We start from the raw sequence: 18,734 nt of genomic DNA on the forward strand, positions 1-18,734 counted from the left end.
CCAAACTTTAAAAAGCAGCATCCAAATAGAAACTATTACGTGGCATGGTCGAGGAGGGGTAAAAACGTAAAAAGGCAGAATACGGTGGGCAACAGAAACTCGGGCGGAGAAAAACGCGTTTCGGCTTTTCGGGCGTTTCGTTGAACCACCTAACAACAACCACTTTCCTTCACACTTCTCTCCCTCTCTCCTCTTTCTCTCTCCTCAAGATTTTTAAAATAATAAATATAATAATAATAACAAAATAAATAAACAAATAAAAATTCATTGTGGGGGTTAGTTTTACTCATTAAAGCGTTAATATTCTGGAGGTATAAAAGTATAAATTATCCTCTCCTGCCACTTTTTTGGTTTTCTATGCCTTTCGCTCCCTTTTCCTCTCTTTCATTTTCTACTGTTCTCTCCCTCCAGTTTCTCTTTCGCCGGTGAATCTCTCTCTCCCTTTTTGTTTCTCTCGCCGGAAAAGTGCTCGCCGTCTCCGCCCTCCGCCGCCTGCACCCTAGAGGAATCTCTCTTTATTGCCGCTTGCGTGTTTTCGTCGTTTTCCTTCGATTCGGTTCCGGAACCTCTGGATCTCTGAATCTGACTCTGCTTCTTGTTTTTCTTCGTCTCTTTCGAGAATGTGGTCCGCCTGCGCCTCCTTCCGCCGTCGCGCTTGACTGCTCCCGCTAGGATTGTGATCTAGGGTTTCGGTTTCTGGATTTTGGATTTCTTTTGACTGTTTTTCTGCTGGTGTTTGGTGAAGTAACGAAGACGGAGGCGTGTAAGAATAAGAAGCAGCTCCGGGATGAGATGGTACGCATTTCGGTTTTGTTTCTCTGATTTATTATTCTTTTGTACGAATGATTTTTTAAATTTTTTTATTATTTTTTAAGCTTTGACGAATTTTTCTTCTTCTGTTTTATTTTTCAGATCTAGTACATTGTTTCAGTTTTGCATCATTTTTGCAATTTTTTGAAAAATATTTTTTGTTATTTGTTTTCCTCTTTCCTCTTTTATTTACGAGGTCAAAGAGTTGATTTCTGGTCGTCGAAATTGTATGATTGAAGAATTCCTCGTTGGATTCATGCCAAGAATTTGCTGTCAAACCATTTCCGTTGACTTATTTTCGTTGTTTTATCTAGAAAATTTTATTTCCTGTTTTGTGATTGGTTTAAATCTTCATTTTCCTCATCGTTATTATTTATCCTGAAATCGTCGGTTACTGTATCAATAGAACCTTCGCCGAGGAGGATTCCTTGACTTGTTTATCTCTAGAGAGTTTGCATTTATTGTCTCAGTTTTAATTTCTCCTTCAAAAAAACCGGCGACGCGTTATTCATGCAACTATGGCGGATATTGAAAATTTCCGGCTTATTTGACCTTTTAGGATCATGATATATATATATATATATATATATATATATATATATATATATATATTTTAAAGATTATTGGTATATACGGCTCGGTCGTGAAATTCTGTTGAAAATCTGTTGAGGAATATGAATAGTGTTACCGACCTTGATTCTTTGACTTTCATAATTTCGTTAACTCATTACTATCTGGTGGGTCTGTGATATCCTATGTTGGAGATAAACCTCGTAGGAGTAGGTCGGTCGTATTGGGTTTATGATCTATAATCAGACTGGTAGCTATCCAGTTTGCATGCATTAGAATATGGTCAGACGCATTACCGTCGCTTTCATGTGGTAATTTGATGCTCGGGGGCTTTTATATTTGACGATGTTTCTAAGAGTTCCTTTGCTCTGTAATTGCTTGGCTGAATGACCAAACGACTTCAATTTAAATTAATACAATTTTCATTCAATTTCAAGTTCTCGATGGATTGTGGAGTGCTTATCTCTATTCGCTACCCTATTGTTTCGTTGCCAAACTTGAAGAACTTCATGCCGAATGTGCCTAATCATCTTATATTCGCAATTCTAAGAGTGTTGAACCTTACTGTTATTCATTCATTTGAATTTTTATTTTCCTACATATTATGATAACTGAGTGTGTTAGGTTGGGATTTTGACAGGTGGAGGGAAGAATTTGTTCTTTGAAAGAGGAAAGAAATGGGTTAGGTTTTTTGAAGCGCAAGAGGCTTCGGCTAACAAATTCTGAAACTGCCAACAAAAGTATAGCTGTCAAGGATATGATGAATAGAAGTGGAGGTGATGCTTTAAGGGCCTCAGCTCCATGTGGTGTGAGATTACTTGGTGGTAACGCAGAAACTTTTTCTTGTTCGAGTGGCATGTCAGATGAGAGGGATGTCTTTTCAAAAAGGAGAGTAGACAAGTTCGAATACAATGATTTAGAGTGGACCGAGAAGATTCCAGAGTGCCCTGTATATTCTCCGTCAAAGGAGGAGTTTGAGGATCCTTTGGTCTATTTGCAAAAGATTGCTCCTGAAGCCTCAAAATATGGTGAGATACTTGCGGCTTCCTATTGGATTATAAATGCTTTTCCAGAGTCATATTTGATTTTTGTTCATAAGTTGCTTTGACTTTTTTAAGTCTCGACTTTTTTATGCATGCAAATATGTTCATGGTAAAAGTATGGTGTTCTCTTGTTTTGTTTGATGAAATGATGTCTCTTCTACTACTTTTATTGGAGGAATGGAATATAACATTTGTGTTAGACACCAAAAAGCATATTTTAAATTTTAATCGCTAATCTATTCTTTGGTATAGCTGGGTGAGATTTGTATGTATAATTGATGCTACACAATCGAGATATTTTTTGAACTTTACAATAGAAAAAGAAATTCTATTCTGTCTTAGAATTGATGTTGCAATGACTACATATTGTCAGTACGCGGTTGGATATTGGAAGAGCTATGGAATTTTTGTGATTTGGAATGGATAAAAGTAATAAAAAATATATGAGAAGAAGCTTATTTATGCCAACATTATCTCCCCTTGTTATGTCAGACAATCCATTACAAATTGCAATGTGCATTAAAGATAGAGCTTATACGACCTTACTTGAACAGGATCTATGTCTTTGAGTTATGACTTCTGAGCTTAAATATGAGGTGGAACAAAAAGCCCATGATATAAGAGTATTTGAATGAAAAAAGGTTACATATGTATGCAAAAGTAGTATTGCAATGCATTATATAGTGATAAATTTAAGTGTTGAGAGTTTTGTTAGTGAGATTTTTTGTTGGCATCCAAGCGAATCCATCCTTATTCTTTGAAAGGATAATAGAAGAAAGTAAAAATAACCTCTTGGACGTTGGAGCACCTTTTAAAACAGGGATGTCACATTAATTTTTTTTGTTGACATCTTTGGTTTTGTTGCTCCGTTCTTCCGACCATTTTTGTTGAAAAGCGCATAGTTTCTCCTCAAAAAATTACCTCTCCCGGCCAAAAGCAACCAAAATAGTCCTTGGTGAATAGGGCGAAAACTTGAACCATGCACATACATACTTTTAAAAAAAGGTAAAGCCAACAGAGCCCTTCTATTACGCGACCGTAAGATTTTGTTATGTTTCACAGTAGTTACGCCAGAAAGAAAAGGTTCCAATGATTTACCAAGTTTTCTCTAGATGCTATTGTAAATGGAAAGTTGGTTTACTTTGTTGTTATGTGAAAGTTTAGGCTAGTTTATGCACACTTAAATCCCCACAGCCTCTGAAGTTGGGAAATTAATAGGATATAACTTTCTTAGATTGGTGATCACCAAACCCTAAACCCTAATCCTACAACGTTAGTTGTAGAATTTTAGGTTGTCTATGTGATTTAACTTTTCTTTGTAGAAGGTCTTCTACCAATGGGCACATTCTTGTATTATACCAAATTAGCTTGTTTTTACTGCTTGACTAATGCTCTCTGTTGATAACTCTTGTTAATAAATCAGGAAGTAAAAAGAACCTCTCTGGTACCACCTGTTTGCATGTTCTAGAAATTGTTTTCTTTTTGACTTTCCTTCCCAGCACAATATCATCTTCGCTGTTCTATATGTTGATGGAAATGCGGCTGATTTTTGCTGTTGGTAACTAAACTGGATCTTTCAGGCATATGCAAGATTGTTTCCCCACTGACTGCTTCTGTTCCTGCTGGGGCTGTATTAATGAAGGAGAAACCGGGGTTCAAGTTTACAACAAGAGTACAACCTTTCCGATTTGCTGAATGGAATAATGATGACCAAGTTACCTTTTACATGAGCGGCAGGTGAGCATTCTTTGTAATACACATGAAATTTTTATTTTAACACTGGTACTGAATAGGTAACCTGTCATTCTAGGAATTATACATTTCGGGATTTTGAAAAAATTGCGAACAAGATATATGCTCGTAGATATAGTAGTTCTGGATGTCTACCTGCCACATATCTCGAAAAGGAATTTTGGCGTGAAATTGCTTGTGGAAAGACAGAAAGTGTTGAATATGCTTGCGATGTTGATGGTAGTGCCTTTTCATCTTCACCATCTGATGAGCTTGGGACAAGTAAATGGAATTTGAAGGTTTTTCTCTTTCTTTATGTGTGCTTAATGGCAAAGGAAAATCAAACTGCTGGAGTGTGAAAAATGCTTACATTTTAGAGATGAAATCATACGTTTGTTATGCTTTTAACCAACACATAATTTTGTAGGCCATCGCTGAAGCTGGAGATAGGAACTGATTAGTTAGGATGTTTGTGACATATTCATATCTATTAAGAAGTTGATATACCATGAAACGATAATAAACATTTATTAATTTTGCCATCAAATTTTTGTTGCTAACTCTCACTTCCAAGTCTTTCTATTATTATTCTATAGCACTTTTAAAGCCTCAACCTGTGGAACTTCCCGAAACTTTTTTTAACGAATAAACTAAATTAATTAACAAAGAATTTCATAGTTCCTAAAAGTGACATTTTAAGATGTTTTGTTTGTTTCCTAACATGTATGTGAGCTTATTCTTGTATATTGTATTTTGTTCCAGAATCTTTCACGGCTACCCAAGTCCATATTGCGCCTTCTGGAAACCCCAATACCGGTAGGGTGGTTGCTTTATGTATCATGTATTTATCAGATGCAAGCACTTCATGAGTTAATGGATTTTTTGGCACTTATAACAGGGAGTAACGGACCCCATGCTTTATATTGGAATGCTGTTTAGTATGTTTGCTTGGCATGTGGAAGATCATTATCTATACAGGTACGAGTACTTCTATTATCATTTTAGGAAATCAGATAGATATTTGGTTTATGTTATTTGGTTTTTGTCAATTTATTTTGGGGTCCACTGGGTTTATGTTGATTTGATAGTTTTGAGTTACTAGGCGATGCCTAGTAGTTCGTGATAGTCCTTCACTAAGTTAATTATTTACATGTGGCAGTATTAATTATCATCATTGTGGGGCATCTAAAACTTGGTATGGCATTCCTGGTCAAGCAGCTTTGCAGTTTGAAAATGTGGTTAGAGAACATGTATACACCCATGATATCTTATCGACCGGCGGAGAGGATGGAGCTTTTGATGTTCTTCTGGGGAAAACAACGTTGTTTCCACCAAATATTTTGTTGGATCATGACGTGCCTGTATACAGAGCTGTCCAGAAACCTGGGGAATTTGTAATTACCTTCCCCAGAGCATATCATGCTGGATTTAGTCATGGTAGGACATTCTAGACTATGGTTTTTCCGAGTCATTGTCATTTATTATAATGGCTGAATATCTGTCGTTTCATTTTCCCCTTCCCTCGAAATGCACAGGCTTCAATTGTGGTGAGGCAGTCAACTTTGCAATGGGTGATTGGTTCCCCTTGGGAGCTGTTGCCAGCCAGCGGTATGCACTCCTGAACAGGATGCCTCTAATTCCTTATGAAGAACTTCTATGTAAAGAAGCAATGCTTCTCTACGCAAGTTCAGAACCAAATTGTGCATCTGCAGAGTTAGCCTCTCATCATTCTATTAAGACATCTTTTGTAAGTATGATTCGCTTCCAGCATCGTGCTCGATGGTGTTTGATGAGGTCAAGAGGATGCACCAGTATTTCACCAAATTGCGATGGAACCATCATTTGCAGCTTATGCAAACGTGACTGCTATATATCTTATATTAGCAGTAGTTATGGACATCCAGTGTGTCTTCGTCATGGTATTCTCATCTTTCTCGTTGAATTATTCTAATTACTTTGATGAGTATTCAGTAAGCCCGATTCCCCTCTAATTATGATTGTTCTTTTCTGTTTTTTAAAATATATATTTCTGAAGCTCAAAATTCATGGAGCATGTGGTGGTTATATCAGCACTTTGATTTCGTAGAAATGACAAAGAAAATATTGCAAAATATTAACATTTAGAGGTATATTTTGGAAATGAACGTTAAAAATCTTATACTACGTGAAATCTTTCATTTTAATTTACTTATATCATCTCTATGAATTTTTAAAGATGTTTTGAATAATTAGTCTTATTATACAAAAATTTAAATGTTAGAATCAATGTCGAATTTAATATATTTTTTGTGCCAATATCATGTTGAATTTTGAAATTATTAACTCACACTAAAAATCTTTGTTAAAGTACTAATTATTAATTCATTTTCCAAGTAAAATGTTAAGAACATGTTTCATGGTTTAAGTTTGCCCGTTTCTGATGACTTGATTTTCTGAAACAGATATCGAGTTGCTGGACTTCTCTCGTGGTAGCAACCGTACACTCTTCTTGTGTGGGGATATTTTAGAAATGGAATCCGCAGCTCAGAAATTTGAGCAGGAATGTGGAATATTGGATGAGATTCAGGGGCAAGCTTATAATGTTGAAGAGCTGTATTCTTATCCTCTGTTAAACTTGTTTAAAGTAGCTGATGTGGATGGATATACTCCTTATTGCAAGATAGAACTGCAGTTGAACTCTGAAACTGAGCGCGTTTCCAACAGCCAGCCTTCACTGAGTTGTGTCACTGAAAATCATAGACCTGAACCATCAGATCCTTCCCTCTCTTATGAAGCATCAACACTTTGTTCAGTTGTAGACTGTAATGAAACATTGTCCACCACCAGCCGTGTAAGATCTGATTACTTCACAGTGAATTCTTGATCAGAATAGTCATATTATGAATATTAAAGACTAATTATTGGTACTATTTTCCCAAACAGGTACAAAGGAATTCAAGTATTGATTTCAGGAATCATGATCCTGAACAGTCTTCTGAAATTTCTAACTGTGTGCTTGAACCATCGCATAACAATTGCTCAAGTACATCTCCTGCCAATGTACGTGCATTTGAACCAACGTCTCTACATCAAGAAAGTGACGATTCTGATGCAGAAATTTTTAGGGTCAAGCGCCGCCCTCTGAAGCCAGATAAAAAATTTGGGAGTGATGCCACATCTTTAAAGCATCTTGCTTGCCAGGTACTGTTTGCCATAATCTAGTCAAGATTGATTTACCCTCTGAAAGTTGAGGATAACAATTTTGTTTTAGTTTTCTATTTTTAAAAATTAAATTTAGAAACATTACTATTCACTGTGTGTTCTTTTATTTTGTCATATGGTTTTTTAATCATTTTCAAAATCTAGGTTAAATTTTCCAAACTTATTTTTGTTTTTAAAACTTAGATAAGACTTCAAACATGTTCTCAAGAGGTGAGAAACTTGCCAATGAAATTTTACAAAAACAAACCTAATTTCCTTCAAAAAAACAAAAAATGAAATTGTTATCAACTAGCCCGTCCTTGAGTTTTTGGGGCAATTGGGATTTGTTTGCTTGTATTTCTTGAAAACTTATTAAATGATGATTTTTTTAAAAAAAGTTGTGCTGTTGGCACTGTTTTCTTTCTTCTTTCTTCTTTTTTAATGGGTAGTTGGAAAGATTCATTTTCTATTTCTTTTCTTAAACATTTTTTTGTTTTCTTTTTTTCTTTAATAATTTTTTTTTATAAGTTTGAATTTTAGCCTTTTGTGTACAAAAAGACATTATTATTGAACATCATTCACCATCGCTAATTTCTCAGAAAACAGTTAGAAAGTACTTTAAAATAGTAAAACATTATTTTTGTCTAGCAGGAAAACTCTTCCACTGTTTTTAGGAGGATTTTTAGTATGCCATTTAAAGTGCTTATAGATGGCTAAAATTGGTTTTTTGAACATTGACCTTGTTTGGTTAAAATTTTAAAGAACGGTTTAAAAGATTTCTTAAAATTTTCGATAAAAACAATAGTTTGTACTTAAATGCTTTTAGATGAAATATTTATTTAATTTCCTCCTAAAAGTACTTAGAAATAAATGTTTTATATAAAATGTTTGTGTAGTTTTCTTTCTAAAAGTACTTAGAAGTTAGAAATAAAGTGCCTCACTTGAAAACTTTCCCTTTTTCTAAATGCATCCAAAACTGACCCCAAGTCTACTTGTGAAAACTTTTATTTAACTATTTGTACTGTACTTTCTGTTCTTTCTTAAATTTGGTATATGTTCATCATGGCAGGATGGCGGGAAACAATTCAAGAGACTCCAAACTAATGTGAATTGCGGGCGACGAACGCCATCCGATTGCCATGGAACTGACAAATCACGTCATAAATTTAACCCTTCTACTGCTCACAAGCACTCTGCAGAAAGCGATGCCATTGACAGGTCTAACAGAGGGGGGAGTACCCTTCCCATCTCTATTAAGTTGAAGAGATTCAACAACGAGAAGCTAATTAACAGACAACGTGCCTATGAACTCGACCACCGGAGAAGAGAAAGGTTTCAGCATGAGATGGGAAAGCCCAAAAGGGTACCACCCTCCGTAGAGACTGGGCCGAAGCGCCTCAAAATCAGAGGCCCAGAGCAAGTTTAATGGATCAGAATGGGCCTGAATCTGGGCTGTTGTGGTGGCCTTTGCCTTGCCTCGCTCTGTGTACAGCAGCATATGACAGAGCCTGACTTTGCTAATCTTATTTTTCACTAATGGAAGGGGGGTTCTAACAACACACGAAGGAAAGCCATAGATGATTGATGATTAGTCTTCTGGGAGCAGTGACACAACAAAACTTTTAACCTAGGATGCAACATTTTAACATTCTTTGTGCAGGCCTCAAAAAATAGGGGCCGTGTGCACGCATGGGTTGTGATGATTCGATTCTTGACGTATCCCACGTCGGTACCGGGCCATTTCTCCGCCTTCCCGGGACAACCTTGCTGCAGCAGCACAGGTAGATGATCTAGTCAATTTGATGTCTAGTCTTTTATTTTCTTTTCTCACTTCCATTTTTGTGAGGTAAGTGGGAATTCCCACGTACTTCATTAAAAAAAAGATACATAGCTATCGCTGCTTCCATTTTAATTTTCACGTTCTTTATTCTTTCTGTAGCGAACGAGGTACATGGTACCTTGGACTACTCGAATAAAATGCCAAAGAAGTTCCTTCTTTGTCTGTCACTTAGAATCTAGACACATCACAGTAGTAGGTTATTTCTCTTTTACTCCATCATCTGTTTTGGTAAAGGAAGGTGAAGAATATTATTAACCAATGCCGATCGTGCAGAGAGAGACAATTTTTGGGTCTGATTATCTTGTGGAGGCAAAGGCAAAAGCTCCTCCTCCTTACTCCCAGTTCCAGGTATAAAAGGGATATATGAATGGATGATTATATAATTATATTCTTTGTGGAGGGCGGTTGGGTGGGACCCCTTTTTTCTTAAGATAAAAAGAGAATATTTGAGTTTGAATGGTGGGAAGGTTTAGGACTAGAATTTTTAGAATGAGAAAAGAACCTTTTTTTTCTTCTTAAAATAGCTTTCTTCTTCAATGGTGGGTAGGATTGTGTTCAGTCTATATTTAGTTTGAGTTTGTTTAATTAGGTTATATGATAAACATTTTCAAGATCTACTTACTAATAAAATTGTACAAAACAACAAGAATTTTTGAAAATAGAGAACTAAAAATGAAATGGGCATTGAACGACACATAAACTATCCTTATGAGACTCTTATGAAACTTATTATCAAGCTCTGAAAAACCAAGGGTGCTTAGATGCGATTTGAGGAAGTTGATTTTATTTGAAAAAGGAAAAGGAAAGAGACAATGGGTAATGGTTTCTTTTCAAAGAGATCTTGCGTGTATCTTTCACTCGTTAATTTATTCTTTTTTCTTTTTTTTTTTCTCTCATAGGTTTATTGAATACGTAATTTGAGGTTAGCTTTTGCACCACAAGTCTTTGCAAAAGATTCATAATGTTTCATCTTTTTGTTGGTTTCTCACCTTTTTTTGCTTAAAATGGTGGCAATCTATCACTTCGCCAAATAGCTTTGATTGGATGAAACGCCAAAATTTATTTAAAAAAAAAAAAGAAAAGAAAAGAAAAAAAGAATTGTTATAGTTCTGATCATCCTATCAGCCCGGTCGGAAAACACAATGATGTCTTTTAAAGTTCTTTTCTTTTCTTTTAAATATCGACATTTATTTTTTCTTCACCGAGACATGAGGTATTATCATGTGGAAAGATTATCAAATAATTCAGTGCACTTCTACTATTAACATTTTCCCAGCTTTCTATGACTTCCTTTTTCTGGCTAAGATTCGAGCAGAAAAGGGAAAAAAAAAAAGTTGGGCCGTGTTGAATCTTACGTCTCCAAGCCCGATGTTACACGAAGCCCATTACAGCAAAAGCTCTAATATTGATTCGATTCTCCCTCTCTCTTCTCTCTTCCCTTTCGTCTAATTGAATCATATATTGTTTAGATGGTAATAGATAGCTTATCCACTAAGCTTGTTCGGATTAATAATTTTCTTCTACTATCAATTAGTCGATGTTGATCGAATAGAAAAGTTTAAGTCATCATTTAATTATTGCTTTGTATAAACGACCAAGACTAAATAGAATCCTAATTCAAAATTTAAGAATATAATTGGAATTTATAAAAGTATATGGGCTATATAGAATTGAAACGATTGGTAGTATTAAGAACTATCTTGTGATGTAATATAAAAAATAGTGAGACTTGAATCTTTTAAACGAATGTTAATGTCTTAATAAGTTGAGTTATATTTAGGTTAAAGTTACATTACTAAATTTATAAGGAGAAAAAAGGAAAAAAACCAACAATATGCCAACTTAAAATGATTTGAATCCAACGTTGCATTGTGAGATATACTGATGTAGTGTTGAATTCGCGCAAAAGACAATTAAACTGTACACAGGACAATTTTATGTTGACCCCTAATGCTTATGCATGAATCAATCCCAAAAATTACCAAATATTGAAATAACAAACAAATTGGTTTATTAATAAAACAAAAGAAATTGGGAACAAGGTTCAATATCACTTTAACAAATTTTTTCTTTTTTGTAAAAAAATTGGTCTTTGTTCATTGGCTGCTCTAAAAGTCAAGAAACGTGGCATTCCTTTGATATATACATATATATATACACATATACATATATACATATATATAATTCATAAAATTAACTGCATCACGTGCATTAAATATTCTCACCAATATAAAGCGACTATCTTCCACTAATTCATTAATTAATTAATAAATTAGAATTACATTTCTCACATTATCGTCCAATCTTCCATTCGTCGTTTCCTTTTCTTGATCTTTTTGTCATTCAATAATAATAATAATCGCATAAAAAAAATATAAACAGTAGAATGAGACTATGAATCATTCACGAAGTCTTTATACATTTTTTTTTAACAAATTTTGCTATTGAAGTGATAGATCTCATCCGTTCATATTCAATTCTATAGTTCTTCATGATTAATAATATCCTAGGTTTTGAGAGTAAATTTTTATTTGGTTTCTAAATTTAAAAAATTAACCCTACCAATTCCTAGACTAAAAGTATATTTTATCCTACTAGTTAACATCAACCTTACTTAACTAGAAAAAACATTATTTACCTCGTTAAAGATGAAGCTTCAAGTCTTCATGTCTTTACCCGCTTAACCTTAAAATAATTTATATATTTATTTTTTTCCCAACTAATTGAAACAAAAAGGACTATAAATAATTTCACATTTTTGGAAATCTTTATAATTTTTGTAACAACAAATTGTAGTGATAGATTTCATTAGTTCATATTAGAGTTAACATGATCAAATAATACTATTTATTAGCTAACAATTAATATGAAGATAACTTAACTAGTAAATGCAATATTATTTACCTAACATTGAAAGTTTAGGCTCCACTCTATGTTGAAATATATAGGTATACATTATAACTATTTTATTCTAAATATTTTTTATAATTTCGCATAAAACAAATGAGGGGACTATTAAATAATTTCATATTTCTTATTCTATTTCATTTCTTAATTCACTTGATCGAAAAAGCACTAATCAAATCATTAGAATATTTTTAAAAAATAAAACATAGCTCTTATAACGATACGATAAGTTAAGAAGGTATAATAAAGATAATTTATTACAATTCTATTTCATTTCTTAATTTACTTGATCGAAAAAGCACTAATCAAATCATTAGAATATTTTTAAAAAATAAAACATAGCTCTTATAACGATACGATAAGTTAAGAAGGTATAATAAAGATAATTTATTACAAATTTTCGTGGTCGATTTCGATTCTCAATACTAGCTAGGTAGGTATATATGGGACTTGGGTATTTTGTTGAGATGTGACCAAATCCCATAAAACAAGGTATGAATGTAAAATTTGACAAACAAATTAAATAATTAGCATATAATGACAGATCATGAAAATAAGGTATTAATGTGAGATTCTCCCTTGACTTCTCTCCACACACTCCTCCCAACAAAATACAGACCAAATCAATGTTTAAAAAATTAATGTTTGAATTTCTTGTACTCTTCACAGCCCCCTTTTTTTAAAATATAATTTTCTTGTCTTTTTAGTTAATTAATTAATGTTATTTTGTTTCTGTTCCCTTCTCTCTTCCCACTCTCTTGTGCATCAAAATTATTATTGTTTATTTTTTTGGTCAGAAATCAAACACATATTATTACTCAACTGATAAAAAATGAGTTGATATCAGAAGGAATCGATTATGAATTTGAATCTCCCAACAGTTTACGGTAAAAAAAAAATCGACTCATTTAACTTAACACAACTTCTTCCTTACAAGTCCATTGTTTTAATCCTCACCTATAGGAGTGTTCAAAAAAATCGATCAACTCAATCCAAATTATACTATTCACGTTGGATTATATATTATAAACTTGTTTGGGTTGAGTCGAGTTCAAATAAATGAAAATTCTATGGGTTCGGTTTGGTTTAAGAGTTTACCTAAAGTATGTTCTAGTCCAATCTAACACACTCGAACTTATTATTAATTTTAAAACTTTTTGTTTTATTCATTATAAAAGTTATATATAGTTATATTTATTTTAATTTTATTTCATTCAATAATTTTTATGGATTATTTATTTTACAATGGCTTTCAAACCAACTTTTTAAATTTTTTTAGTGTATTTTTTCACATATAAATAAAACTTGTACTCAAATAAAAATAAAAATAAACATCGACGTAAGGATCTTGATTCAACGTTAGTCAATATCTACATACATGTTTAAGATATTATTACTTATTTGTTTTGATATACAATACTTTGAATAAGTGATCCAAATAACTCGAACCTACCAACTCTAATATTTGATGGTTTGATTGGGTTGGATTTATTATTTAATAAAAATGATTTGGATTGAATAAATTTATAATCTGAAGAAATGAGTTGGTCTAAAAAATACGTGAACCCAACTCAACTTAACCATGAACACTCCACACTTATATTTCAACAAAATCGACCCACTTATAAAGTAAAAGTATTTCGTAATACTTTTGGTAAATTTGAGAATTAGAAACATGATTCTTTCAAGACTATTAATATTTTTTTTCAAACAAATAGTTTTATTTTATTCAACGAATTTATGCTTTCAATTGTGCTTCTTTACTCCAGAATTCTCTCATATCAGAGGCTCTTTTTTCTTCAGCAAAATCCAGCTGCACTACCTTTTGGTATTCTGTAGTGAACTCGCTCATATGGCACATTTGGTTGGAGTGAAACAACCGAATATTCTCTGATCGTGATTCGTCATCACTCATCTTTGGGAGAATATCAAAATTTCAGCCTCCAATTGGTCCTCCAAAACCTCCCTTTTTGTTATTATGATATTTCTACCATATCGCTTAACAGAAGTACTTTAATATATCCCCTTTATATGTTCCTCACATACTTCCTAATGAATTGACTCGTATCTTAAAGAAAAACAAAAAACAAACATGAGTTTTACATCATTAATCTTACGGGTTAATGTGTTTGGTGTATTAGTTCAAGTGTTCATATGTACATCAACTTGAGTATAGGTCAACTAACTAAAACATATAACAAAAAATGTCAGTAGTTCGAATCTCTCACAGATTACAAAAGGAAAAATAAAAAAAAAACAAAACAAAAGTCTTAAAAGAGGTACTTTCATATTAAATTTTCTAACTTCAAATCTTTATAGAATCATTTGGTAGTCTTGTCAATAAAAAATGACAAATAAAGTTTAGAATAGGTGGGGAGACCATCTTTTCACACATTAATTACTTATCAAAATATGTATAACAACTTTAAATTTCTTAGAGCTCATTAAATTATCCACTAGTTTTAAAATTAAATTTCATAGATTAAAGTAATATTCTCGAATTTTTGTAGGTTTTAATATATAATTTATTGTGGATAAATATATGTAGGTGTTAATATATTGATCTGATTCAATACTATTAATATGAAATAAGAAAATAAATTACATAGGTTTCCTTTTAGAATATAGCATTACAAAAATTTTAAAATTACAAAAAATAAATCATCAGAAAAGATTTTTCTTAAAAATTATATAAAAATAAATATAAACTATTCAAATCTAAGAAAATTCAAGATTTTTTTTTCGAAAGAAAAGAATTAAATGCATTGAATCTTGTTCTATATACATACACAAATTTAGAAACCCTAATGTAGAATTTCGAGGGATGGTTGACATTTGATACAATTATTTAATAATAATAAACACTTGGAAGGTTGATTTGTCTTAATAATTAATATGATTAATAAATATGTCAGTCATAAATTCAATTTAATTATTTTTATTTTCCGCATTGATCGCTCCCGAGATTTTTTTTATTTCATAATCTTTTATGTTTTTGTCAGAAAATGAACCAAAATAAAACACATTCCAATAAACTTTTATTAGTTTTGGTTCCCAAAAAGAAAACATTGTTTTTTTTAATTATTTATGGTTTTTTAGTGCTTCCATGACTCTCTAGAAACCCTAACTTAAGAAAACACCCAAATTTTAATTAATCATCAAATGATATTTAAAAATCAATAATATCCCTAATGTAAAAGGACATTACTATTTGCTTTGACATAGCATCATTCCTTTTTTTTTAATATTATTATTTTCTATTTTTTTAGATTTGTTTAGCTTTATAAATATTTCTTTTACTATTGCCTTTTACCATACCTTAATGAAGTGGTTTCTTTTTCCAAAAAAAAAAAAAGTATTTACCATTAGTGGGGATTAAAAAATTCTACCTACTAAGTTATTTTATGGATGTGACAACTCCATGAAATAACATTTTGTTTTAATACAAAAGAAACTTTTCATGAATTTTAAAGCATAATTTTACTTCAAAATTAAATAGAGGGCTAAGACATTCTTTGTTTTGCACTTCAAAATAAAGTTTAATCCCTAGTTTTTTTTTTCAATTTAAGTTTAAATACTATTTTGGTTCTACTTTTTTATTTCATTTTGGTCTTTATATATACTTTTAAAATGTCCATTTTCGACCTTGTATTTTAAACTTTTGTTCATTTTAATTATTGTACTGGTTCTACTTTTTGTATTTCACTTTGGTTTTTATATATACTTTTAAAATGTTCATTTTCGACCTTGTATTTTCAACTTTTGTTCATTTTAATTATTGTACCTTTTAAAACGTCCGTATTTAGTCCATGTACTTTTAACTTAGAGCAGATAGAAGCAATAATGAAGCTTTCTTTACTAATATAGATCGAGAGTGACCATTTCGGTCCTTATTTGTAAAATTTCAACACAAATTTTGTACACAATGAAAATCTCTTAGTTCAAATTTATGTTACATTTTAAATTTAGTGGGTGAAATGTCATGCTAAAATTTTAATAGAAATAAATGAAATGAAAATGAAGTTGCCACGTTTTAGAAATACAGAGACAAAAATAAATATTATTTTGAAAGTATAGAGACAAATAAAAATTGTAAGTAAAAGAAACAAGAATTGACATTTTCAAAATAAAGAGACTAAAATGAATAAAAATTCAAGGTAGATTGATCAAAATAGTATTTAATTTTATTGTATTATTATTATTATTATTATTATTATTATTATTTTGCTTTTAAAGTAAATGTAATGCCTAAATACCATTTTTGTTGTTCCTTGAAGTTTATTAAAAACATTATTTTTAAGCTCTCTATTAAATATTGGTAATCTCAAAAAACACATTTCACACAAATTGAGGAGCAAAAGCCGTTAGAAACCCTAAAGTTGAGCAACTAATTAATCAAATTTAGTTTTTTTCTTTTATACATGACTAAGAATATATCAAAAACTATCTTAATTTTTTTTATTGAATCATTCATTTCTTTAGAATAATAATTGAAATGATTGTTCTTGAGGAGTTGGTAAAGAGTGATTTCTAATGCACCATAAAAAAAAATTCTTGAAAATAAAAATAAAAAGACGCTTTAATTTCTCTCTCACACATATCGCATGTAAATAGAAAGAACATATAGAGAGCGTGCAAACGACAGAAGACTTGAATATTTGACATACAATGATAGATCTGATAAATAAATCGACTCACTAAGCATATGTTATATCAATTATTCTATGATAAGTAATTCTCCCATTCTAATTATTGGACATCAATTTATTGAACAACTTTATGCCAAAAAAAACTAAGAACACTATTACCTTATTGTGTGGTGAGAGATGCATTAATTATATAATATTATTAAAAAAATACAACTAACAAAGGAAAATTAAAAGGGTCAAAGTTTAGGGTGACCTCTAATGCTATATCCTACATAGGGTACAACCACCCTATAATACCCGTTGCCTCTATTTAGCCTTTTTTTTTTTTAATTTACATTTTGAAAATTAGCTTTTGACCAAAAACACCTTTGATATACAAATATGTGTGAAATTATAAATACTAAGTCTAGATTAAATATCTAAAAAAAAGTTGATGTAAAATATTCATCGCGGCTGTTAGAGAGTGTTTTGAAAAAAAATACTTTGTAATAAGAAAAAATAAGAGTAATATTTTTAATATGATCTTTGGAATAGCAAAATAACTAATTAAAAATACTTTGTTCAAAAAAAAAATAATTAAAAATACTATTCAAATTTGTCACGATATTTGGTTACATTTGGTTACATGATTAAAAAGGTTGTTTTTAGAAATAAAGAAAACATACTAATAGATTAAAAGATTAGACGAAAGCAAATGAGGATTGATTTGATATAAATAAGGACCCATTATTTAAAATTAGACAATATATATATATATATATATACACATTATTTTTATTAGGATCAAGTTTTTTTGTTTTTTTGCTTTTAGAATATAACATCATGTGAGGATAAAGATTCGAACTTCGGATATTTTATTTAGAGATAAATATCTTAATTAATTGAACCGTTCAACTTGGCAAAAACTTAATGGTTTATGGTTAAGAAGTTGGTGAAAAAATGTTTGAGATTTTAATCTTTTCTTTTTGTCTTTGTTTTTAGATTTATTTTCTCCAATCAAGGAGAGGGATGTGGGTCCCTCAATTTAATTATTATGAAGAAAAGAAAGAATGGACAAAAAAGAAAAAAGTTTATGCTTCTTTTTAAATGAAATAATTTTTACAAGGGGCAATTTTTTCAAGCCCTAATTGCTTGTGAAAGCTAAATCAATGGTAAAATGTCCCCAACTTTTCACCATCAAAATATTTTCTTGGTTGAAGAAAAGACCACCAATCATTTCATCAATATTTTTGCATCAATTTTCATAATTTAATCACATAATTAAATAAATTTTCTCACTTGCACTAAAAAATATGCAATTTTCTTGGATCAGATATCTAAGCAAATGGGTTTGATGGGTTAATTCTGGAGAATGGCAAATCTAGAATATAATTTATTTAAAATATTATAAAAAATAATAAAAAAATAAATAACTTATATCTTAACTAGATCAAAACATTATTTACATTTCTAAAGCCGAAATTTCGTATTCTCCCACTTACTTGTTCAATTAAAAATAAAATTTAGAAAAATGAAAAATATAGAAAAAATTTAGAACATCATGTGGAGCAATCAATCATAGCTTTTCTAACTCCGCTAGATCGATCATCTATTTTTGAGAAGATATCAAAATTTCAGCTTCAACATGGTGATCAAAATCCCACCTCTTTTGTAATTACCATATTTGTATCATTTCACTCAGTTGGAGTGCTTTTACATTTTTTTTTAATGTTTCTCACATATCCTTAATTAAAAAAAAACATTCATGAATTAGTAATATGAGGATTTGAACCTCCAACCTTAAGGTAAGTATTAATATCTTGTGAAATCATTTATTTGTGTAAATTAATACAACTATAACATAACAAGATATGGATGGATCGCTGAATCTTTCTTAATTTTGAGTTCAATAGCATGTAGGGTGAGAATTCGAACTTCGAAGTTATATATATATTAATTAGTTGTGTTATACTCTGGTGGACAAAACAAGATTTAGTTTCTAACTACTACACCAATTCTAATATT

General features: G+C 31.2%; 1 protein-coding gene across 3 annotated transcripts; it reads left to right on the forward strand.

The window, feature by feature from the left end:
- Nucleotides 1-309: 309 nt before the first annotated feature.
- Nucleotides 310-10,686, forward strand: LOC111014821 (lysine-specific demethylase JMJ13). Of its 3 annotated transcripts, none has more exons than XR_002601948.2 (12): nucleotides 310-795; nucleotides 2,021-2,408; nucleotides 4,004-4,160; nucleotides 4,234-4,453; nucleotides 4,917-4,970; nucleotides 5,053-5,132; nucleotides 5,314-5,591; nucleotides 5,690-6,073; nucleotides 6,596-6,984; nucleotides 7,077-7,334; nucleotides 8,404-9,115; nucleotides 9,448-10,686. XR_002601948.2 is itself a non-coding variant. In XM_022289648.2 (11 exons), the coding sequence occupies exons 1-11, from the start codon at nucleotides 793-795 to the stop codon at nucleotides 8,758-8,760; spliced, it is 2,568 nt and encodes an 855-aa protein (XP_022145340.1). In that variant the 5' UTR covers nucleotides 310-792; the 3' UTR covers nucleotides 8,761-9,341. The 3 variants fall into 3 exon arrangements, 1 of the variants encoding a protein (XP_022145340.1); XR_002601947.2 differs by lacking the exon at nucleotides 9,448-10,686 and adding an exon at nucleotides 9,274-9,341; XM_022289648.2 differs by lacking the exon at nucleotides 9,448-10,686 and having other exon boundaries at nucleotides 8,404-9,341.
- The last annotated feature ends 8,048 nt before the right edge of the window (nucleotides 10,687-18,734 follow it).

The sequence above is a fragment of the Momordica charantia genome, assembly GCF_013281855.1.
Source record: "Momordica charantia cultivar OHB3-1 chromosome 10 unlocalized genomic scaffold, Mcharantia_2.0 BLBB01000010.1, whole genome shotgun sequence".
In the NCBI taxonomy this organism is placed as follows: Eukaryota; Viridiplantae; Streptophyta; class Magnoliopsida; order Cucurbitales; family Cucurbitaceae; genus Momordica; species Momordica charantia.